General features: G+C 45.1%; 1 protein-coding gene across 4 annotated transcripts in view; it reads right to left on the bottom strand.

The window, feature by feature from the left end:
• Positions 1-1,104: 1,104 nt before the first annotated feature.
• The window catches only part of WSCD1 (WSC domain containing 1), a 33,071-nt gene continuing 17,155 nt past the window's right edge, over positions 1,105-17,020 (bottom strand). For all 4 annotated transcript variants that reach the window (XM_055797694.1, XM_055797695.1, XM_055797696.1 and 1 more), the window contains 6 exons: positions 16,768-16,952; positions 13,465-13,586; positions 7,348-7,513; positions 5,676-5,840; positions 4,769-4,969; positions 1,105-2,844 (listed from right to left, as the gene is read on the bottom strand). In XM_055797694.1, the coding sequence (XP_055653669.1) occupies positions 2,492-2,844; positions 4,769-4,969; positions 5,676-5,840; positions 7,348-7,513; positions 13,465-13,586; positions 16,768-16,952 (1,192 nt within the window). In that variant the 3' untranslated portion in view covers positions 1,105-2,491. The remainder of the gene's footprint in view (positions 2,845-4,768; positions 4,970-5,675; positions 5,841-7,347; positions 7,514-13,464; positions 13,587-16,767; positions 16,953-17,020) is intronic.

Raw genomic sequence — 17,020 nt, 5'->3', positions numbered from 1 at the left:
TCTTTTTGTGAAATATTTGTGCACCTTGCAGAGGCTCAAATTTTGCAGGACGTGACACACATTCAACAGCAACTGTACCCAAATGGACTATTGAAGCATTTTAATGCCTAATTTCACAAAGAATCTGCTCTTTACTAAGTCACAGGAAGGATGATGATAGCCCTTTTTTGTAGCATCCTAATTTATCCACTTTATGCATCTGTTTCTGTACCTATGTGGTTGTATACATGTGCATTTATATACTATCGGTGGTGTTTGCTACATCTGTCTAGCACAATATTACCTGGTTTTGAGGCTAGTAGGGGACCTGTGGAGAGAGTATTAAAAGCAGACTAATGGGTACTGCAAGGTAGCAGTCCCAGGCAGAACAAGCCTGGGTGTCTGGCTTCTCCCCAGCAGGCGGTCTAATGGCTGTGTCTGCGCCTGTGACTCCTGGATCCCCAGCCCAGGCTGTTGGGAACCCGTGCTCCTGCGGGGACACATGGCCGTGTGTGTGTGAGCTGTGCTTCCGTGTCCCAAGAAGGGCTGTGCAGGCACCACGGAGTCTGTGGCACATGTCCTCATGCACACTGTGATGCCCACACATGCTCCCAGCAAACAGGAAGGCTCCAGCTCATTAAAACTGGGATCTGCTTATTCGAAGGCAAGGTACAGTGTAGTGTGTGTATTGTTTTAGAAATATGACTGGGTTTGTTATTTAAAGCAAGTAGCTTTTTTAAATTCTTCCCACTTAATTTTATCTGGACTTGCAGCATCCTAACTCAGTTGCTTTTCTCCAAGCTGTGCCACTTAATGTAAGCAAAATGAGATTTCAGCTTTCTTTGTGTGCCAGCTCAGTCGACCGCAATCCTGCATCTGTGGCCCCCGGGGCCTTTGCTGCCAGGGAAGGAACTTGGGACTGGAGATGGGTGCATGAGAGGCCCTCACCAGCCAGGTGGTCCTGAGCACAGAGACGAGCCGCGTGTGGAGCACAGACAGGGAGAGATTCAGGCCAAAATGTGCTCAATGTCCTGTATTTGTTTTAAAGCACCAATGATACACACGCAGAGGAAGTCCAGCTCCATTTATATAAACTTCTTGTTTTATTAAAACTAGGATTTTCACTCAAGTTTTTAAGGAATCCTTTATTTCTCATGGACAAAAGCATCTGGCAACAGGGCAGCCCCTTTGGCTGTGCAGTTTAACCATCTCTGGCAGCCCCTGCCTGCAGGCAGGACCAGGAGGCCAGCTGCCCCCACCACAGCATGCTCCCTCTGCACCACGCATGTGGGATGAAACAAACCACAGGGAACTGCAGTGAGTTAAAGGTAAAACACGCATCGCTGCTAGGGGTGGCTCCAGAGAGCAGCAATAAGTAACTTTTTTCAGGTTGGATTGCCTCTGTCTTCCTCCAGGGATCGAGGTGAGGTGGGGTCCTGCTTGTGCTGGGGCTTGTGCCCTTTGCCCTTGCTCCCTGGATGGCCTGGGCTCATGCCAGTGCTGCCTGGCCGTGGCCACTTCCAGCACCAAGTGTACCAAGCGCGGTGATGTTTGGCCCCAGTGTCTCTCTGGCCCCATTGTGACTCTCTGGGCACAGAGATGGAGGTGCAGAAACCTGTGCTGAGCCCCTGGCATGGGCAGCAGCCCCTCCTCTTCCACACCCCAACGGCCAGGCCTTGGGTTTGCTTGGTACTGGTGACACCCAGGGACTTCCACCTCTGGCTATGCTGAATTTCTGTTTTCTTCTATGGGTCCCCAGCTGTGCGCCTTGCTCTGGGGGGGATGCTATGGCCACCCACCTCCCTGTGAAACTTGTGTTGGCCCCAGGCTGTGCTGTTCCTGCAGGGAAGGCTGGGGTCGGTCCTGAAGTGCCTCTCTGCCTGGTATCCGGGGTGCCTTTGCCCACCGGTGCTTTTCTGCCCTGGCATCTCTGACAGCGCTGTGGCAGGTGGCCTGACTAGCAAACTGGGGAGAAGGAAACTAGTGGGCTACGCTAAGAAGAAAGCAACTGATTTTCGTAAACACTCAGACAAAAATTGATCAGTGTTAAGACCTTTTTTTTTTGTTGTTTTCTTTCCCTCTCCCTTTACGTACATCCATTTACAACACAGCTGCTATGAAAACCAAAGCAACCCCTGCAGGTCTGTGATGGCAGTGGGGGCGAGAAGTCAGGATGCCCGCTGCAGAAGCAGGGGTGCTTCGCTGGGAAGTTCTGAGCCGCTTGTGCAGGGAGGGGTACACACAGGTAGACACTAACAGCTTTTTGCCTTGGTTTATAACCCAATTTCCATCCTTCATTGCTTGCCTTCTGGAGCACTTAGTGCCCTGAAGAACACCCAAGAGTGGAGAGAATTTGCAATGCTCAGCAGACTCCACAAGTGTCTTTGCTTTAACTGCTATAAAGCTCTGGTAAAGCTCTGGTCTGTCTTTTTTTTTATGGTTTGGTTTGTTTTTGTTTTTTTTTAAGAAAAAAATATTTTATTTTTAAACACAGCAGAGTGCTACCAGGCTATCATCTTGGCACGTACTCTCTGGGCAGCCCTGTGAAATTTCTTCCCCTCAGGGCTTCATCCACTGTCAGGATGTATCTGTTGATAAGATCTTTCATTTCCTGGGTGAATGGCTCAAAATCCTTTTGCTTCGCACCAGATCGCTTGAAATTCCCATCCCTGTTGTTCTCAACGCAGAGCAGTCGGTCCTCTGTCACTGTCATGTTCAGAAACTCCACCATTTCCTTCAGCTTGGGGATGAGGCTCTGCTTCAGGTCCTCGTAGTGGATGATGAGCAGGCGCTTCCCATACTTGAGCCAGTCCAGGACGTGGGAGGCCCACCAGGATGCATAGCTGTTCACGAAATCCGGCCACTCTAGATGACCAGAAAACCAGGAAAATGAGATAATGTTAACCACGCTGCATTTCAACAGTTACCCAAATGTTACCTTGTGCAACAAGACTGGCATGGCTGGTCACAGCCTGATGTTGCTGTGCTCTGGAGAAGTGCAGCATGGCCGGCTGCTGGGGTATGGCAGCTCAGCTTTGCAGCTTCTGCCCTGCAGACAGATGATACTGAACCCCACTGCCCTCAGCCAGCTGGGTGGCACAGGCTTCATGGCCCTTAACAGGGCTGGGAGTGCCACTCTGCTGCCGAGGGAGCCTCGGGGATGGACAGGGCATGGCAGCAGCCAGGTGGGCAGAGCTCCAACTTTGCATCTTTACTGTCCCTTGTTCACAGGAGTTGAGCTCTCTGCATGTGTGCGGCTGGGGCACGATGAAACACCCCAGAGGAAGAGCTTGACTGAAAGCTGGTGGTGGGGCATGAGCAGGGAAGACAGCAGGTCCCGCTCAGATGGTGGCTTAAGCAATGCTTTGCCATGTAACTTCAAGCAGATTCGTTCACTTCCATGGTTTTCCTACCCTTTTATAACTCTATTTCAGATATAGACTGAGAAAGATAGGCTTATCTTTTAATATGTATGTAGGCAAATTATATATAATAATTCTATAGTAGTACATTAGATTTTTTGTAAAATGCAGCATCAAGACACTGATCTTGGCTGCAGCCCAAGGTATTCCTGACTTCCAAATCTGTCAAACAACCTATCTTTCTGCATGCTTACAAGTCTGCTTATGGGGAGACTGGATAAGGAAATAAGATTAATAGGGAAGATTCTTCTGTTCCTGGTACATGTAAGGAATTTAAGGTCACCTGCTAGGATAACTGGGACAAAATTTACTGAATTATTTTCCTACCTTTGCCTTGGGCATTAATGACACTTCAATTTGTATTTGCTGTCTGTGATAATTTAATTTTCTGAGGGTCAGGATAGTCCCAGCTAAAGCTTTTGGGCTGGACAAAGAGCATTTGTGGTTGAAAGGTAGCAGTTTGTAGTCTGCAGTACAGGAAAGCCATTCCCTCCAGACTCTTTTTCTTTAAGGGCTATTTTGTCTGTTTTTTGATGAATAGGTCTTGAGTTGTAGCTGTTGAAAGATGATACATGAACTTTGCCAAGAAATGTGCTGTGACAGAGGACAATTCCCCCCAGCCTCCCCCAGCTCTGTGCTGCGTGGTTTGCCAAGCCACAGCAGTAATGCCCAAAACATGCACGTGGAGAAATGCAAGCTGAATCTCTTCTGCTGCAGAGTCTGAATGCAGCAGTGTATTCAGCTGGGAAATTGTAGCCACACCATCCAGCTTGCCAGTCAAATGCATGAAGCGTGGCAGGTATATTTGGAGGCCTTTTCATGTGTTCAAGGAACACTGAATCTCAAGTCCCCTTATTGCTATTATCCTTATTTATCTGCAGTGCAGTAGCACCTGTGCAGGGCTGTAAAATTTCCTTCAGGAAATGTCATGCTCCATTGAATCCTCCAAATCTTAAATTGGATTTCTCACAGTTATTAAATGCTGCAGGGGCAAATTATCTTCACCTCACATAGCTTGGCAAATGAGCTGTACACAGGGGTGTTGTACCTGGACATGTTTTCTCTGCCAAACAGTACAATGGCAGGAATGTTGCTGCGTGTCTGTGGCCACAGCACTGGTGTTGCGCTACCCTCCTTTCCATGGTGGTGGATGTATGGCAGAACCACAACTACTCCCAAAGAGCAGGTCTGAATGCTTTTGGGACTGACATTGGCTGCAGTGGAACTCGGGTCCCACTGAATTTGTTTGCAGTGCCCACTGGGGTCCCAGTGCATTCCGCCCTTGCCAGCATCCTGAGATGATGGGTTTCAAACACTGTCCAAAGCAGCAGTGAGCACCCCTAGCCCATGCCAGGTTGGCACATTACCTTTGCTCTTCCAGTTGCGGTCAGTGGCGTACCCCAGGTGCCCAGCGTATTTCCTGTTGAACTCCGCCATCAGTGACTTGTACGGGTTTCTTATCAACAGGATCGCCGAGTCAAACATTTCAATCTCTGTCTTGCCGCTTTCATGTGTTTTCACACAGATGGTCCTTCTGCTTCTCCAGTGATCTTTTTCTCCTTTAAAACCTGTTTTACAAGACAGAATTGTTGGCTTTTTTACTTGATTTCATATGTCTGTGCCTTTTCACACTCTCAATAATTCCCTACAGTGGCGTAGAACTGTTGTGAAAGTACCAGTCACTTAAACCCATGACTGGAGTCCCAGCTGCTGAGCTGGGCTTGTGCTGGAACCCAGGCTTTCCTCCACTGGGGAGGACTTTGTCAGCCCATCACTGCAAAAGGGTGTTTTTTCACAGGGCTGATGCTTGGTGCTTGCTAAATATCATAAGCCTTCAGGATAATGTCCTCCCAGAATAATTAGTAACACTTAAAAATTTAACCCTAGTGTTTCATGTGCTGAGGCTCAAGGTTTAGTCAACTTTTTTTTAGTCAACTGGTCTTTTGGACCAGTCTTTTAGATGGGACCTGCACATGTGCATGTGAACCGCAGCACCAATGCAGATGACATGCAAATTTTGCAAATGGAGAGCCTGGCTGTTGTCTGCCTGTCAGTAGCTGCCTGACAGTAGCACTGCAGGCTCAGTGCAGCACTGGAGCAGTCCCTACTGCTGTCTTTGCTGCGTGAGACTACTCATTCCAGGCACGTGTTTAAATTTTACCAAAAGTGCTGACAGCGACAGCCTTTGCTGGCTCCAAGCAGAAGGGTGCCAGAGCAAGTAAGGATGCATGCCTCAGAAGGGCTTTGCATGTCCCATCCCTCTGAATACAATACCTTTGTTGTAGAGGGCTCCATCAAAGTAATAGCTTCCCGTGTAGTATCCTGTGGCATGCTCTATCAAATGGCGAGCCCATGTATTCCCAGCCCCAGGAAAGCTCGACAAAGCAACAAACACTTTGGATTTGGTGGTTAAGAATTTCCTGTCTGTGCAGCGGGTGTCTGCGAGTACAGAAGATATTTCATTGTTAGTATCGTGGCTTTTTAATAATTTCACTGACAGCTCTTGATTATGGGGTTTATTGCTTCTTTCTTCTCTCTATTATGAATATAGGATATCAATTTGAGTCCAGTTGTGAGTCAGCTACTTCCAAAAATTAATTCAGCCATAAGGGCCCAGAGACATTATTCTCAGAAGAGGTTTTTGCCGGTTTTGTGTTGGGAAATGCTTTTTTGATAGAGCTACAACAAACTATTGTACTTGCTGGCAAGTTGTGATAATAGCCCTTTGATGTCTGTTTGCTAACGGTTATTTGCCTGGCAGGTTGGCTCTTCAGTGAAACTGTAAAGGTGCCATTGCACCTGGAAATTGCGAGTTTTATAATGCAGGAGAAACCCCTCCTACTGAAAGGAGCTGGTGTTCAGTTAAACCTCTGTGCTGCCATTCCTTTCCAAAGGGCCCAAGGCAGTGATGAGCCTGTATTGCGTTAATCTCCCATGGGGACTAGATACCTGGTTTCCATACATAATTTTGTAAATCCTAACCTTATTTCTTAGTGTGCTAATAAAAGCAACGATAGGATGAGAACTAATCTTGACCCTCTGTGATAATTCAACAAGAAGCCAGGAAATAAATTATCAATTACTCTTCATTCTTCAAAGCAGCCTCTAGCTGAAGCCATGGCTAGGAAGTGCTAGCAGAGCCCAGTGAAGGCTGTCCTCTGCCACTGCTGATCCACACAGGTGTGGGAAGTACTAGCAATTTCATGAAAGCAAGCGTTCTTCTTGTGTGATCTTCTCATGTGCTGGTGTCTGCAGTCTACCTCTGAACTGGGAAATGAAGGGGAGAAAAAAGGGTATGGGGGGTGGGGAAGCCTGGCACCAGTCCAGAAAAAGCACTTAATTTTTTTAATTTTAAGCTTGCGAGAAGTTTCGGTGAACTTAGTGCAAATCATTGCATGGATAAAGTTGCCAGTACCACATAAATGGTTTAGTGGATTGGAGCCTTACTCTCTGCTTTATTTTCCGGCTTTGAAACATATATGCAGATGAATATTTTAGAGGAAGATAGGTAGAGCAAAATTAAGAGTCTGCAGAGCTGTCTCGGTGGCTGTGTAACATGGGGGCTGGGTGTGCATTTAATGAGCAGGACTGGAACCAGAGCATGGGGTCCTTGTCCACAGCTGCCCAGGGTGCTGCATGGCTTGGGGTATGCCTTCCCAGGCTCTGCCTTGTTCTCTCAATCTGCAAAATAACTAAGTTTTTCAGGGTAGGGGAAAGCTGTGCTGCTTAAGGAGAGCCTGGAAAAATGAATATTTAAAAGTGAGGTTGCAGGTGGGGGGATTTAGGTAAGAGTGGTTTCCTAAATTCCTGCCTGTATTGTGATACCAGCCATTGTGGCTAAGACTGCTGTAAACTGGAACACCTCTACCCTCTGCAGAAAGGGCACAAGGGCTCTTTCTAGCATTGGTGGCTCTGGCCCTGGCATAATGAGGCCTGGAGCTTGTACCTTGCACTGGTGTCTGGTAAACTAGGCAGTATTTTCCCTCGGCAACACTGCTGGTGTTGTGCATGCCATTGCAGAGCAGCCCGTCTGCGCCGTTGTGCAAGGAGAAGCGCCCAGTGGGGTAGCCGCAGTAGCACTCCCGCCCTCGGATGACTGCCAAGGGGAACTCCTACGAAAGAGAGAAAATAGATCAGTGCGTAAATGCCATGGCATTAACAGCCTGTGGGGAATGCTGCTGCTATACAAAGAAAAATAAATCTTCGCAAGGCCACTGTCAAGATCAAAGCAGTGTTTGATATATCATTGTAAAGCTTATGCTTCTTATACTACTGTCTTTCATATTGCAATTTCTTAAAACTGGTTTTCAGACACAAACCTCGTAAAGCTTGAAAATTCACAATATTCTGTTTTTTTCATTATTCATAAAAAATACTTTTATAATATTCCTGCAGCACCTAGTACAAAATTCCACCTGCAAAATATCAGTGTAGAAAAAGTTGTTCTCATTTGCCCCCAAATAAGGATTTTGAATTGGATCATCTATTAAACTTCCATTTATATTCCCCCAAACTGAGAAGTCAGATCTTAAAATTTGTTAGGTTTTTTTTTTTTTATTTTACCAGTTTGTGGAGAGGAAACTTGCTTTTAAACTTAAAAAATTGAAGGGAAGAGGGAAATCTAGGTCTGCTAACTGCTGCAATCATGTCTAAAAATAGAGAGAAAAAATGTCAAGCCATAAAAAAAAAAAGTATGTATCTTATTGTGACTTCTTTACAGTTTGCAAGAAATAAATGTGTAGAAGGACTGATGTAGAATTTGAGAGCTACTGTGTATATCTTTGACAAAAAAAAATTTAGAAATATGATATCAAGTAATTTTTGGCACATCTATTCAGAGGGGCTGTGCTGACTGTGAAGGAGGGCTGCTCCAGAAAAGGCAGAGGGGGCCTGCAGTGCCTGAGCACAGCCATACCTGACGCTGGTGTAAGCAAAGGGCAGGCACAGCTCTGCCTGCATGCAGGGCTAGCTCTGCTGGCGCCTGGGCTCTGTCTTCAGGCACAGACACTTCTTGTTTTATGTAACTTGCTTTGAGATAGGGAAACTTCATCGGGAAATCCAGACTGACCACTGCAAGTGACGGGTATCTCAGCAGAGTGTAAAATGTGCAACTGCAGGAAAGTTATAGGTAGCATTAATTGCAAGGAAGTAATTCCCAAGGAAAATTTTTGGCTGTAAGAAACTTATTTAGAATGGATTTGATGAGAAGTAATTCAGGTTTTGGTGTACCAGTCTTACCCAAACAGGTAACAGGCTGCAAAGCAGCATTGCTGTGTGGTGGCAGAGCAGCGAGGCTGGGCTAATGTTCATGAGAATTAATAGAAGTTTGAGGGAAACATGTTAATTATTTGCTGAAGAAATTTGCAGTTGCTAATGTGCTCAGAGGAAAAGCGTGCTTGCTACCTTGCTGAAACTGGCTCTAAAATTCAGTTTTTCTTCTTTACCGGGAGAGCTTGGGTTTCTGAAGTATTTGATGCCTCACCCAGTGGCCGGGGTGCGCTGGCATGCAGGGACTGGCTTGATGCAGCTACAGAATGGCTAAAAGCTATTCAGGGGTTATTTGAGCACATAGCATTCAATTCCACCTGTTCTGTAGCAACACTTTTTGCCTTTTGAAAGTCTTTTGGAGTCTGGGAGTGCGTGGCAGGACTGCTGAGCAGCTTATCTCTCACTCTTCCCCACGTGTTCATCCTCTGATAAAGAGTCAAATACAACACATGTGCCATCTCTGGCCAAACAGCCAACATTTGCTTAGCAAATGAGATATGACATTGTCAAAAACTATTTACAGATTGGATCCAAGGGTGAAACAGTTCTGGTTTTGCCTGCAAACAGTAATTTTCCCCTTACAATGAAGCAGTGTTTCTCAGTTTAAGAAATTAGTAAGTGTCCTGGTGCTCAAATGCAGCCTAGAATAAAAATTTATGTTGTACCATGCACCAAGCGGCACCTGCAAGCAACGGACTTTTTCTGAAAGGCTGGAGGTTTTGCGAAGAGACCTAAGCAGGCACTTCTCGGTACTTCTGTGTCTGCAGAAGCGCTGGTCGTTGTGGTGCTGTTCTGCAGCCACCCCGCACATGGAGGAGGGTAATGGTGGTGTGCAGTGCCCAGCCTGTCGGTGGCAGGGCACTCGGGCTGACCCTCGCCTCTGCAGCCTTCCTGCTGCTTGGGTAGCCAGGGGCTGGAGGAGCGGGGAAACAGGGAGTGAGCTTCACAAGTGAAAGTTTCAAAGTTTCAGCGATGGCAACACATGCATCCAAAGAAGCATGACAGTAGTTCTGGGAATCACAGCAGGATCCCCAGCGTCAGCAAAGCGCTGTCATCGGTTGGCTGATTATTTGGACTGTCTACCTGATGCAGCGCACAAAGTGATTGCAAAGTAACATCATTCAGTCTTGCCTTCCCATCAGTATTTAATCAAAACTACAAACCATCCACTTTGCTCACCTGGGTATTTATGTATGCCCAAACTATGGTTATGGCTTTAAGCAACCATGTAACTTTTAAGTGCAGGACTAGTCCTCAAGTTCAATGCACATAGATCTGTGATGCTTCAATTAAACACAAGTGTATTGCCAGAGAAGTCTGCGGGTCTGTGAATAAGGATTTTTCTGGATGGAGCTTTAGAGCATGCATTGATAGGTTCAAGTGTCCATCATGCAAGCTGTAACTCAGAGATGATGTCAATGGCACTATTTACATAAGAATTTGTGAGATGGAGTCTCAACAGGTAGTTTAAATGCTGTAAGGAAAACGGACGTTCTCCAGTAGCAGCACAGATGATGTGATGATTCAGTCAGTGATTTTTACCAGATTGTATCCAAATAATTATGAATATGTTAAGAATAATACACTTATCTGGTTCTACTCTGATTACTCTGCTAAGTTCCTTTTCCAACTACCTGTACTAACTCTCCTGGTGCAATTAAACATTTTCTCACAATCTACCAAAAGGAAGAAAAGATGGGGGTTGACCATGGAAGGAAATTTCTCTCTCAAGTAAAAATGGTGAGTTTGGTTTATTTAAAAATGGGCATGTTCATTTTGCAGCAAACCTAGAAGTTGTTCTTCAAGTTTTTGTTGGACCAGATGTGCTGAGAGCAAAGAATAAATACCATAATGCCAATCATGCCTGTGCATAAAAATTGTGACTTGTTTTACACTGTGATCTGTTGAGGCCAGGGGACAGTTTCTCAGTGCACTGTTAAGCCCAGTGTGACCATGATTTGAAATACTGCTGTCTCACTGCTGCAATAAAAGCAGCGAGGCTGTGATTATCTGTGCCAGCTGAGGTTCTGGCCTACTTGTCTTTGTTTTATTGTTTAACAAACAAACAAACAAAATATCTAAATGAAGCTGTGGAAAAACACTGTATGAATTCTACAGTGGAATTTGGATCAAAATGTCAGGACTGTCTTGTTTATGGGGAAGTAATAGCATGTAGCTACCTCTGGAATCCAAAATAGCATGTCTGCTTTTGAAGGTAGGAGATTGCTGTATTCTGTATATTGTTTTGTAAAGCAAAGAAAGAGCACCTTAGAGTTGGTAATGTTCAAGTGTGCAAACTTACTGGCGTGGCTTTTGGATGCATTGAGATACTGAGGTTCTCTCCTGAAGTCTTAAGTGTTCTTCCATATTTTATTCCTATCATCATGTATAACTGCATACAGCAGCTGAGTGGTAAAAGGACTGTTTATTAAAAAATATAAATTCAAGTAGAGATGGCTCATTTAGTATGCAGGTTGGCTTACAAAAAGGCATAAATGAAAATTATGGCTACTGGCCAAGGGACCTAGCACAGAAACACATTCATGGATCTATGTTATGGGGTCATAATGGGTTGCTATTAAGCCATGTCATCACCCTGTTAATTAAGGGTATTTAGCAGGTTTCATCTGAAGTTGTTACCTCAATTTCATGTCTCAGATGCTTCTAAGGGCTAGAGCTTCCATTTCAGCTGCACAAATCAATTTGCAAGACTAACAAATAAATATGGTATGCCTCAATTAGCTTTTCTTTTAAGTCCCAAGGAATAAAAGACTTAGTCATGTGTTTAAGCATCCAACTAGCTCCATTTAAAAGCCCACTAGCTTTTTCAGGATACATAGGAATTGGTGGGATAATTCCTTTCAGCACAACAGGCTGGATTAGAACGACAGTGCTTTCCTGATTTCAGGGGGCTGGGTATGTTGCTATCAGCTAGGAAATAGTCCGTCTTTCTTTGAAAGGAAAGGAACCACAGTCAGGATAAACATTTCTGGTGTCATAATAGGACTTTTTTTGGTATCTATAGAGTTCAAGCACAAATCAATGTGTAACAATTTGACTTGTGGATATCCAACTGCTGCTGCTTAAGTGGAGGGAGACCTTGCCAGTCTTTGTAGGTGATACTCTCTAACAGTCACTTTCCAAAGAATACCCTAGTGCCTAGCAGAACTAAAGGCTGGGAGGGGTGATAAACATGGTGAACTGACACAGAAAGATCAAGATCTTTTCTTCCACCGTTAAACAATAGGTTAATGGCAGAGCTTGGAAAGAATTGGTGATGAAGTCCTGCTTTACTGAACATTTATGTGCATAGGGGATTGTGACAGTGTGTTTGTATGCACATTTGTAAAGTACCATATAGGGTATATGGGTGATTCACTGCAATTGGCTGCATAGAGTTAATTCCATGATGCATTCTTAAAACACTGATGAGCTGGTATAGAGGATATGTTGACTGGGAAAAGCTTTCCCACTTTACCTAGTAATTAAGAGGATTTGTTGTTTGTGCCTGAATAGTTTTAATCAATTTTGTGATGCTAGAAGACAAAGTAATTGAATGTTCAGTTTAGTGCATGAGACTGAATGTTGCTGCAGGCTAAATCTGACCAGGCAGTGAACCCTCCTCTGTACAAAAAAATAAGGCCCATTGGGGTGGGGTGGAAGGTAAAGGAATCAACTGCAGCAACAGCCACTGAAGAGTGTGCCCTGGGCCAAACATTCCCTCCCATGGGGATACCCAAGTCCATCAAAGTCAAACTCCTTCAGTTCTTACATCCATAGTCTTACTCTTTGATAAGTGTGGAGAACAAGCAAAGGTGATGCTTCAGGCCAAGAGTGTGCACAAAGGCAGCAAATGTTAGGATGCCCCTTCTTACCTTCTATTCAAAATCCAATAAGCACACAACTGACCATATTCATAGCTTTCTTGTAGTCTTATATATCAATATGAAGTTCTACAATTATTCCATTTTAAATTAAAATTAATTAGATTTAAATTACATAGGCTATAGTGAAAGTGTTATAAATTCTTCTGGTGTGGAAAGAGACACATTTGTATAAAAGTACCAGGAAAGTCCACCTGCTTTCAGTGTACTTATCTGCTAAAATTTTTCTCTGGCAGCTTTTTTTTTTAATCTATTTAAGATTGTATCACGTTCCTAGCCAACACAGTTACACACTGATGTAAAAATTGTGTGCAGATAGCTCAGCATCCTTTTGCTTGCTACGGCAATGCTTGGTGCTGTGCTGTCAAGGAGCCCGAGACCAAAAGAACCACCTTGGAGGGGCTGCACAGAGTGGAGGGCACTGGGAATTGCTTCTCCCTACCCTGCCCACACATGGGTCCCCAAGAGCTCACTGGGGACCAGCTCCCCAGAGGGCACTGGAGCTATGTTTTGGGTGCTGTCAGTCTACATCCACCCTTGGCAGTGTGCCTCCCCATGAGCCGCAGCCACCAAGACCTGCCCGGGGTCAGATCTGGCTCTGGTTTGGTTTGAATGTGACATGGAAATGGTATTGGTTTCTTTATGGTCAATACTCGTCACTTAGAATGGTTTGGGGTTTTTTTGTGCATCGTATTTAGTGGCATCACTCTGATGGCTTTCCCTCCCGCCAGCCACATTCCAGAGTGGGGGTTTGGACCAGATGCATCGCTGTGTATTTACTGAGTTTTGTCCTTCAGTAACTCATTTACAAATTCAAAGCTCTGAGGCACTAATCTCTGCTATTCCCTTAGTAGATTAAAATTTAAAATAACAAAAAAGAAGAAAGGATGTGAAATGAGAACTGTTCTTACTTTCTTGGAGCAAAATTCAGAGCACATCTCCACCGTCAAATTGGGCTGTATCAAAGAGGCTGGAAAGGTGTCTGTTAAATTTTCTGGAGCTCTAAAACATCCTCGATAGATAACATTCCTCCCTGCAGGGATATGAAATAGGTTTCTCTTGAGAAAACAATGTCCATAGTATCCTGCCTCTTTCACAAAGAACAATACTAGGTTCAGAAGCTGAAAATAATAGAATAAATTTTATATTCCAAATGCTGTAGAAATAAGAGAAACCATGATATACACTAGAAAAATGTTTTGCAAATCCTGTGGTATTGAGGGGAGCCCATGCCTTTACCTTTGTACAAACCACTGAAAGTAGGGCTGCAGCAAAGAGTTTAGATTAAATTCCACCAGTGGAGGGCATTGCTATTGTTTGCAAGTCCCAGGTTTCTTTTGAAGACATGCTTTCCCCTGAAAGACTTAAAAGCCCCGATAAAAATCTACAAAGCTTCCCATGATCTACACTGGAAAAGGAAAGGAATTTAAATGAATCCTGAAGGCCCCCACAGGGATCCACCTTCCTGCACATCTGCTGAGTCGCTGAGCTATCCCTCTCCTCTTCCCCTTTGCTTTCTTTTCAGGCCAAGGGAGTTTGCTGCAGCCTTCGAAATCTAAACTAGGCTTTTGTAAGCTGTTCAGGGAGAACAGCTTTCTTCAAGTCTTTAGCATCAGCCTCTGGTCTCACCTGCTCCTGTATAAATGCCACAGAGCTTGGCAGAACTGTTGGGTTTTTTTGCATCACTGTGATTGAAGTCAGGATTTGGCCCGAATACTTGTTGCAAGCAGCAATACAATTTTCCCTCCTGCTTAAGAGAGAAATGTCCCCTGTCAGAGCCAAACGAAAACCACAAAGCTGTCATGGAAACTCATTAACCCAGGTGAAGCCATGCATTTGCACAGATGAACTAATGGTAATGAAGAAAATAACGGTGTGGCTGGTTAGAAAAGAAAAAGGTCTGCATGTTGTATGACTCTTCTGTAATTCTTAGGATTTTGTGGGCTTTACAAAGGTGAAAAACGCCTTTACTTCATTGCTCTGTACTCTCTATTGGCAGATTTTGCCTAGCATGGCTCAATAAGGGAGAAAGGTGGATTTGGGAATGAGTTTGGGTCTTCTGAGTCCTGGTCCATACCCACTGGCTACCTTAAACAATACTCACCGGAGCTGATGTGGGAAATGTGTTGGATGACAGGAGAGATGCAGTGCTGTTTTGAAGGACAAATTTGGTTCTGCATGAATTTCCTGGCAGGAGGACCCAGATTCTCCAGCATGAACCAAGAGCAATCTAAGGAGAAGCTGCTTAAATGTTTTCTAATAACTGTTTCTAATAACCAGTTACTAGCAACAGTGCTGTATCTTTGGAATCACTGAGGAGATGTGGAAATAAAATAACTCTATGCAAGTTAGGGGGAAACAGGAGTCTCCCCGGGACCAGATCACTACAAGTGTGGCACCAAAGAACAAAGGAACAGAAGGTTTTTGGCTTCTCAGGATGCTCTTGAAAGACTTCTACTAAATTTCACACTAGTATTTAATACCTGAAACAAAGTGTTTATGAACATGTTTGGAGTTGTCTCAGTGAGTCAGGAAGAAAGCTTGAACTGCCCACACCAGCACTTTGGGAGGGAGGTGCATTCACAGAGAACCCGCTGATCACACTGGAAGTGTGCTGTTTTACAGCATCTGCCTGCTCTCTGGGGAAGGATGACTGAATCCTGCCCCAGGGAACACTGCACTCTGTGCTGCAGTGATTCCAGGGCTGCAGTAGCTGCAGGCTTGGAGCTTCATTGTGTTCAAAGTGATGTGGGGACGCGAGTCCCGCAGTACAGAAGCTGCGCAGCTTGTGGTGCCTGGGGAGCCAGGGTGGGAAGGGGGAGGCGAGGGACGGGGAGAGGAGCTAGAAACCCCCGTGTCTGGGAAGGATTAAATGAAGATGCCACTGGATCTGCTCTGCCTAAGTAGAAGCCTTATGCAAGATCTGTTCTCTATATTGCATAGAGTAAATCACGGATGCCGTTACAATTTCAGAGTTACTTTCCAATATACTTGTTCATCGTGATTAATACTTGTATTGGCCCTTCAGCTAGTTTGTGTCGGTGGGGTTCTTCAAACAGTCAAATATTAGGTATAACTAAGGGCAAACAAAATACAAATCTAGCTCCAGGCTAGACTAATTTGATTACTAATTCATTAACACTTAAGAAAAAAAATAAGTGCCGCCTTTTCCTGTGAAATATTCATATATATCTTATGCTGAAGATTTGAACAGTGATGCATGTCCTGGGAAACCTGCCAATGTGCCTGTCAGCCTGACACTAGCAATTTGGGTCTATGTACCTTTGATATATAATTTATATGTAGCTGGGTGGATTATTGTACAAACCTTGACTTGTCTTTAAGAAGAAATGAAGTACCGTCAATACTGGCACAACCTAAGGTCTTGGTGCTTCTTCTCATCAAATAACATCCGTAAGGTCTTGTGAGCTTGCCAAAGGGAAAGACTGCTCAGCTGTTTAGATATTTTATGTGCTTGGTGTTGCCCCAAAGCTTTATCTATTGTATCTCCCATGGTAGATAATTGAATGACAAGTAGAGCAAGTGTTGTCCTCTAAAGCTGAAACAAAAATCCCAACTGCCACTAGAACAGAAGTCCTTGGACGAGCAAAACTCTGTGGTTTCATTTCTCTCACTTAGGAAGGCGATTGGTATGCCTCTCTCTCTCTCTGGTCTCTACTTATTCTTCTGCTGCAGTCACATAGCACTTACTTCGTTTAGGATGATTTCTGAGCTTAGGGTGGCATTGGTATGGGTGTTTTTCTGCCCTTCTGTTATAAGGCACCCACTTCCAGGGTTGTTTCTTAAACACCTGTGGGCTTGTCCCTCTGCAGTGGATGCGAAAGGGAGTAGTTTCTCAGCTGAAACTGTGCTGCTGTTCCAGTTGCTCAGCACTGTGTTCTGTTTCTTCCCCAGTGATGCTAAATTCCCACGTGGCAGCCCAGAGGCAGCCGCGCCAGGCACATCTCGCCACTCCGAGGCAGTGAGCAGAGCTGCTATTTTGGGGAGGGAACCAGGGACCGGACCAGCAGCAAATGGACACAGTGCCCCATGGGCACCTTTGTCCTTTGCTGTTTCAAACTCTGGTGACAAATGGAGCGAGACGAGCAGTGGAGACAGCCCACGTGCTCAGCCCGGCTGTGGCATCAACCCTGTGGGGCGAGTGTTCCTCCTGGGGAGAGCGGCTGCCTCTCTCCGGTCGCACACCCACTTACGTCGTCTTGCTCCTGCACGAAGCTCCTCCACCTTGTAGACAGAGAGCCGGTTCACCCCTCCGCAGACGGAGCCCTTCTCCCCCTTGCACTCGTTGTTGCACTCCTCGGGCTTCGAGGCGGTCACTGGGAGCTTGTTCCCACAGTAGCACTCTGCTCCGTACGCCAGGCCTGCGTAGGTGTAAGCCCTGTGGGGAACAAAACCAGGCACTGTTGGTACAGGCACCCCATCTAATCCTGAGTTTATACCTAATGA

The sequence above is a fragment of the Falco peregrinus genome, chromosome 2, assembly GCF_023634155.1.
Source record: "Falco peregrinus isolate bFalPer1 chromosome 2, bFalPer1.pri, whole genome shotgun sequence".
In the NCBI taxonomy this organism is placed as follows: domain Eukaryota; kingdom Metazoa; phylum Chordata; class Aves; order Falconiformes; family Falconidae; genus Falco; species Falco peregrinus.
The sequence above is the reverse complement of the archived record's forward strand: the minus strand, read 5'-3'. Positions and strand labels throughout refer to the sequence as shown.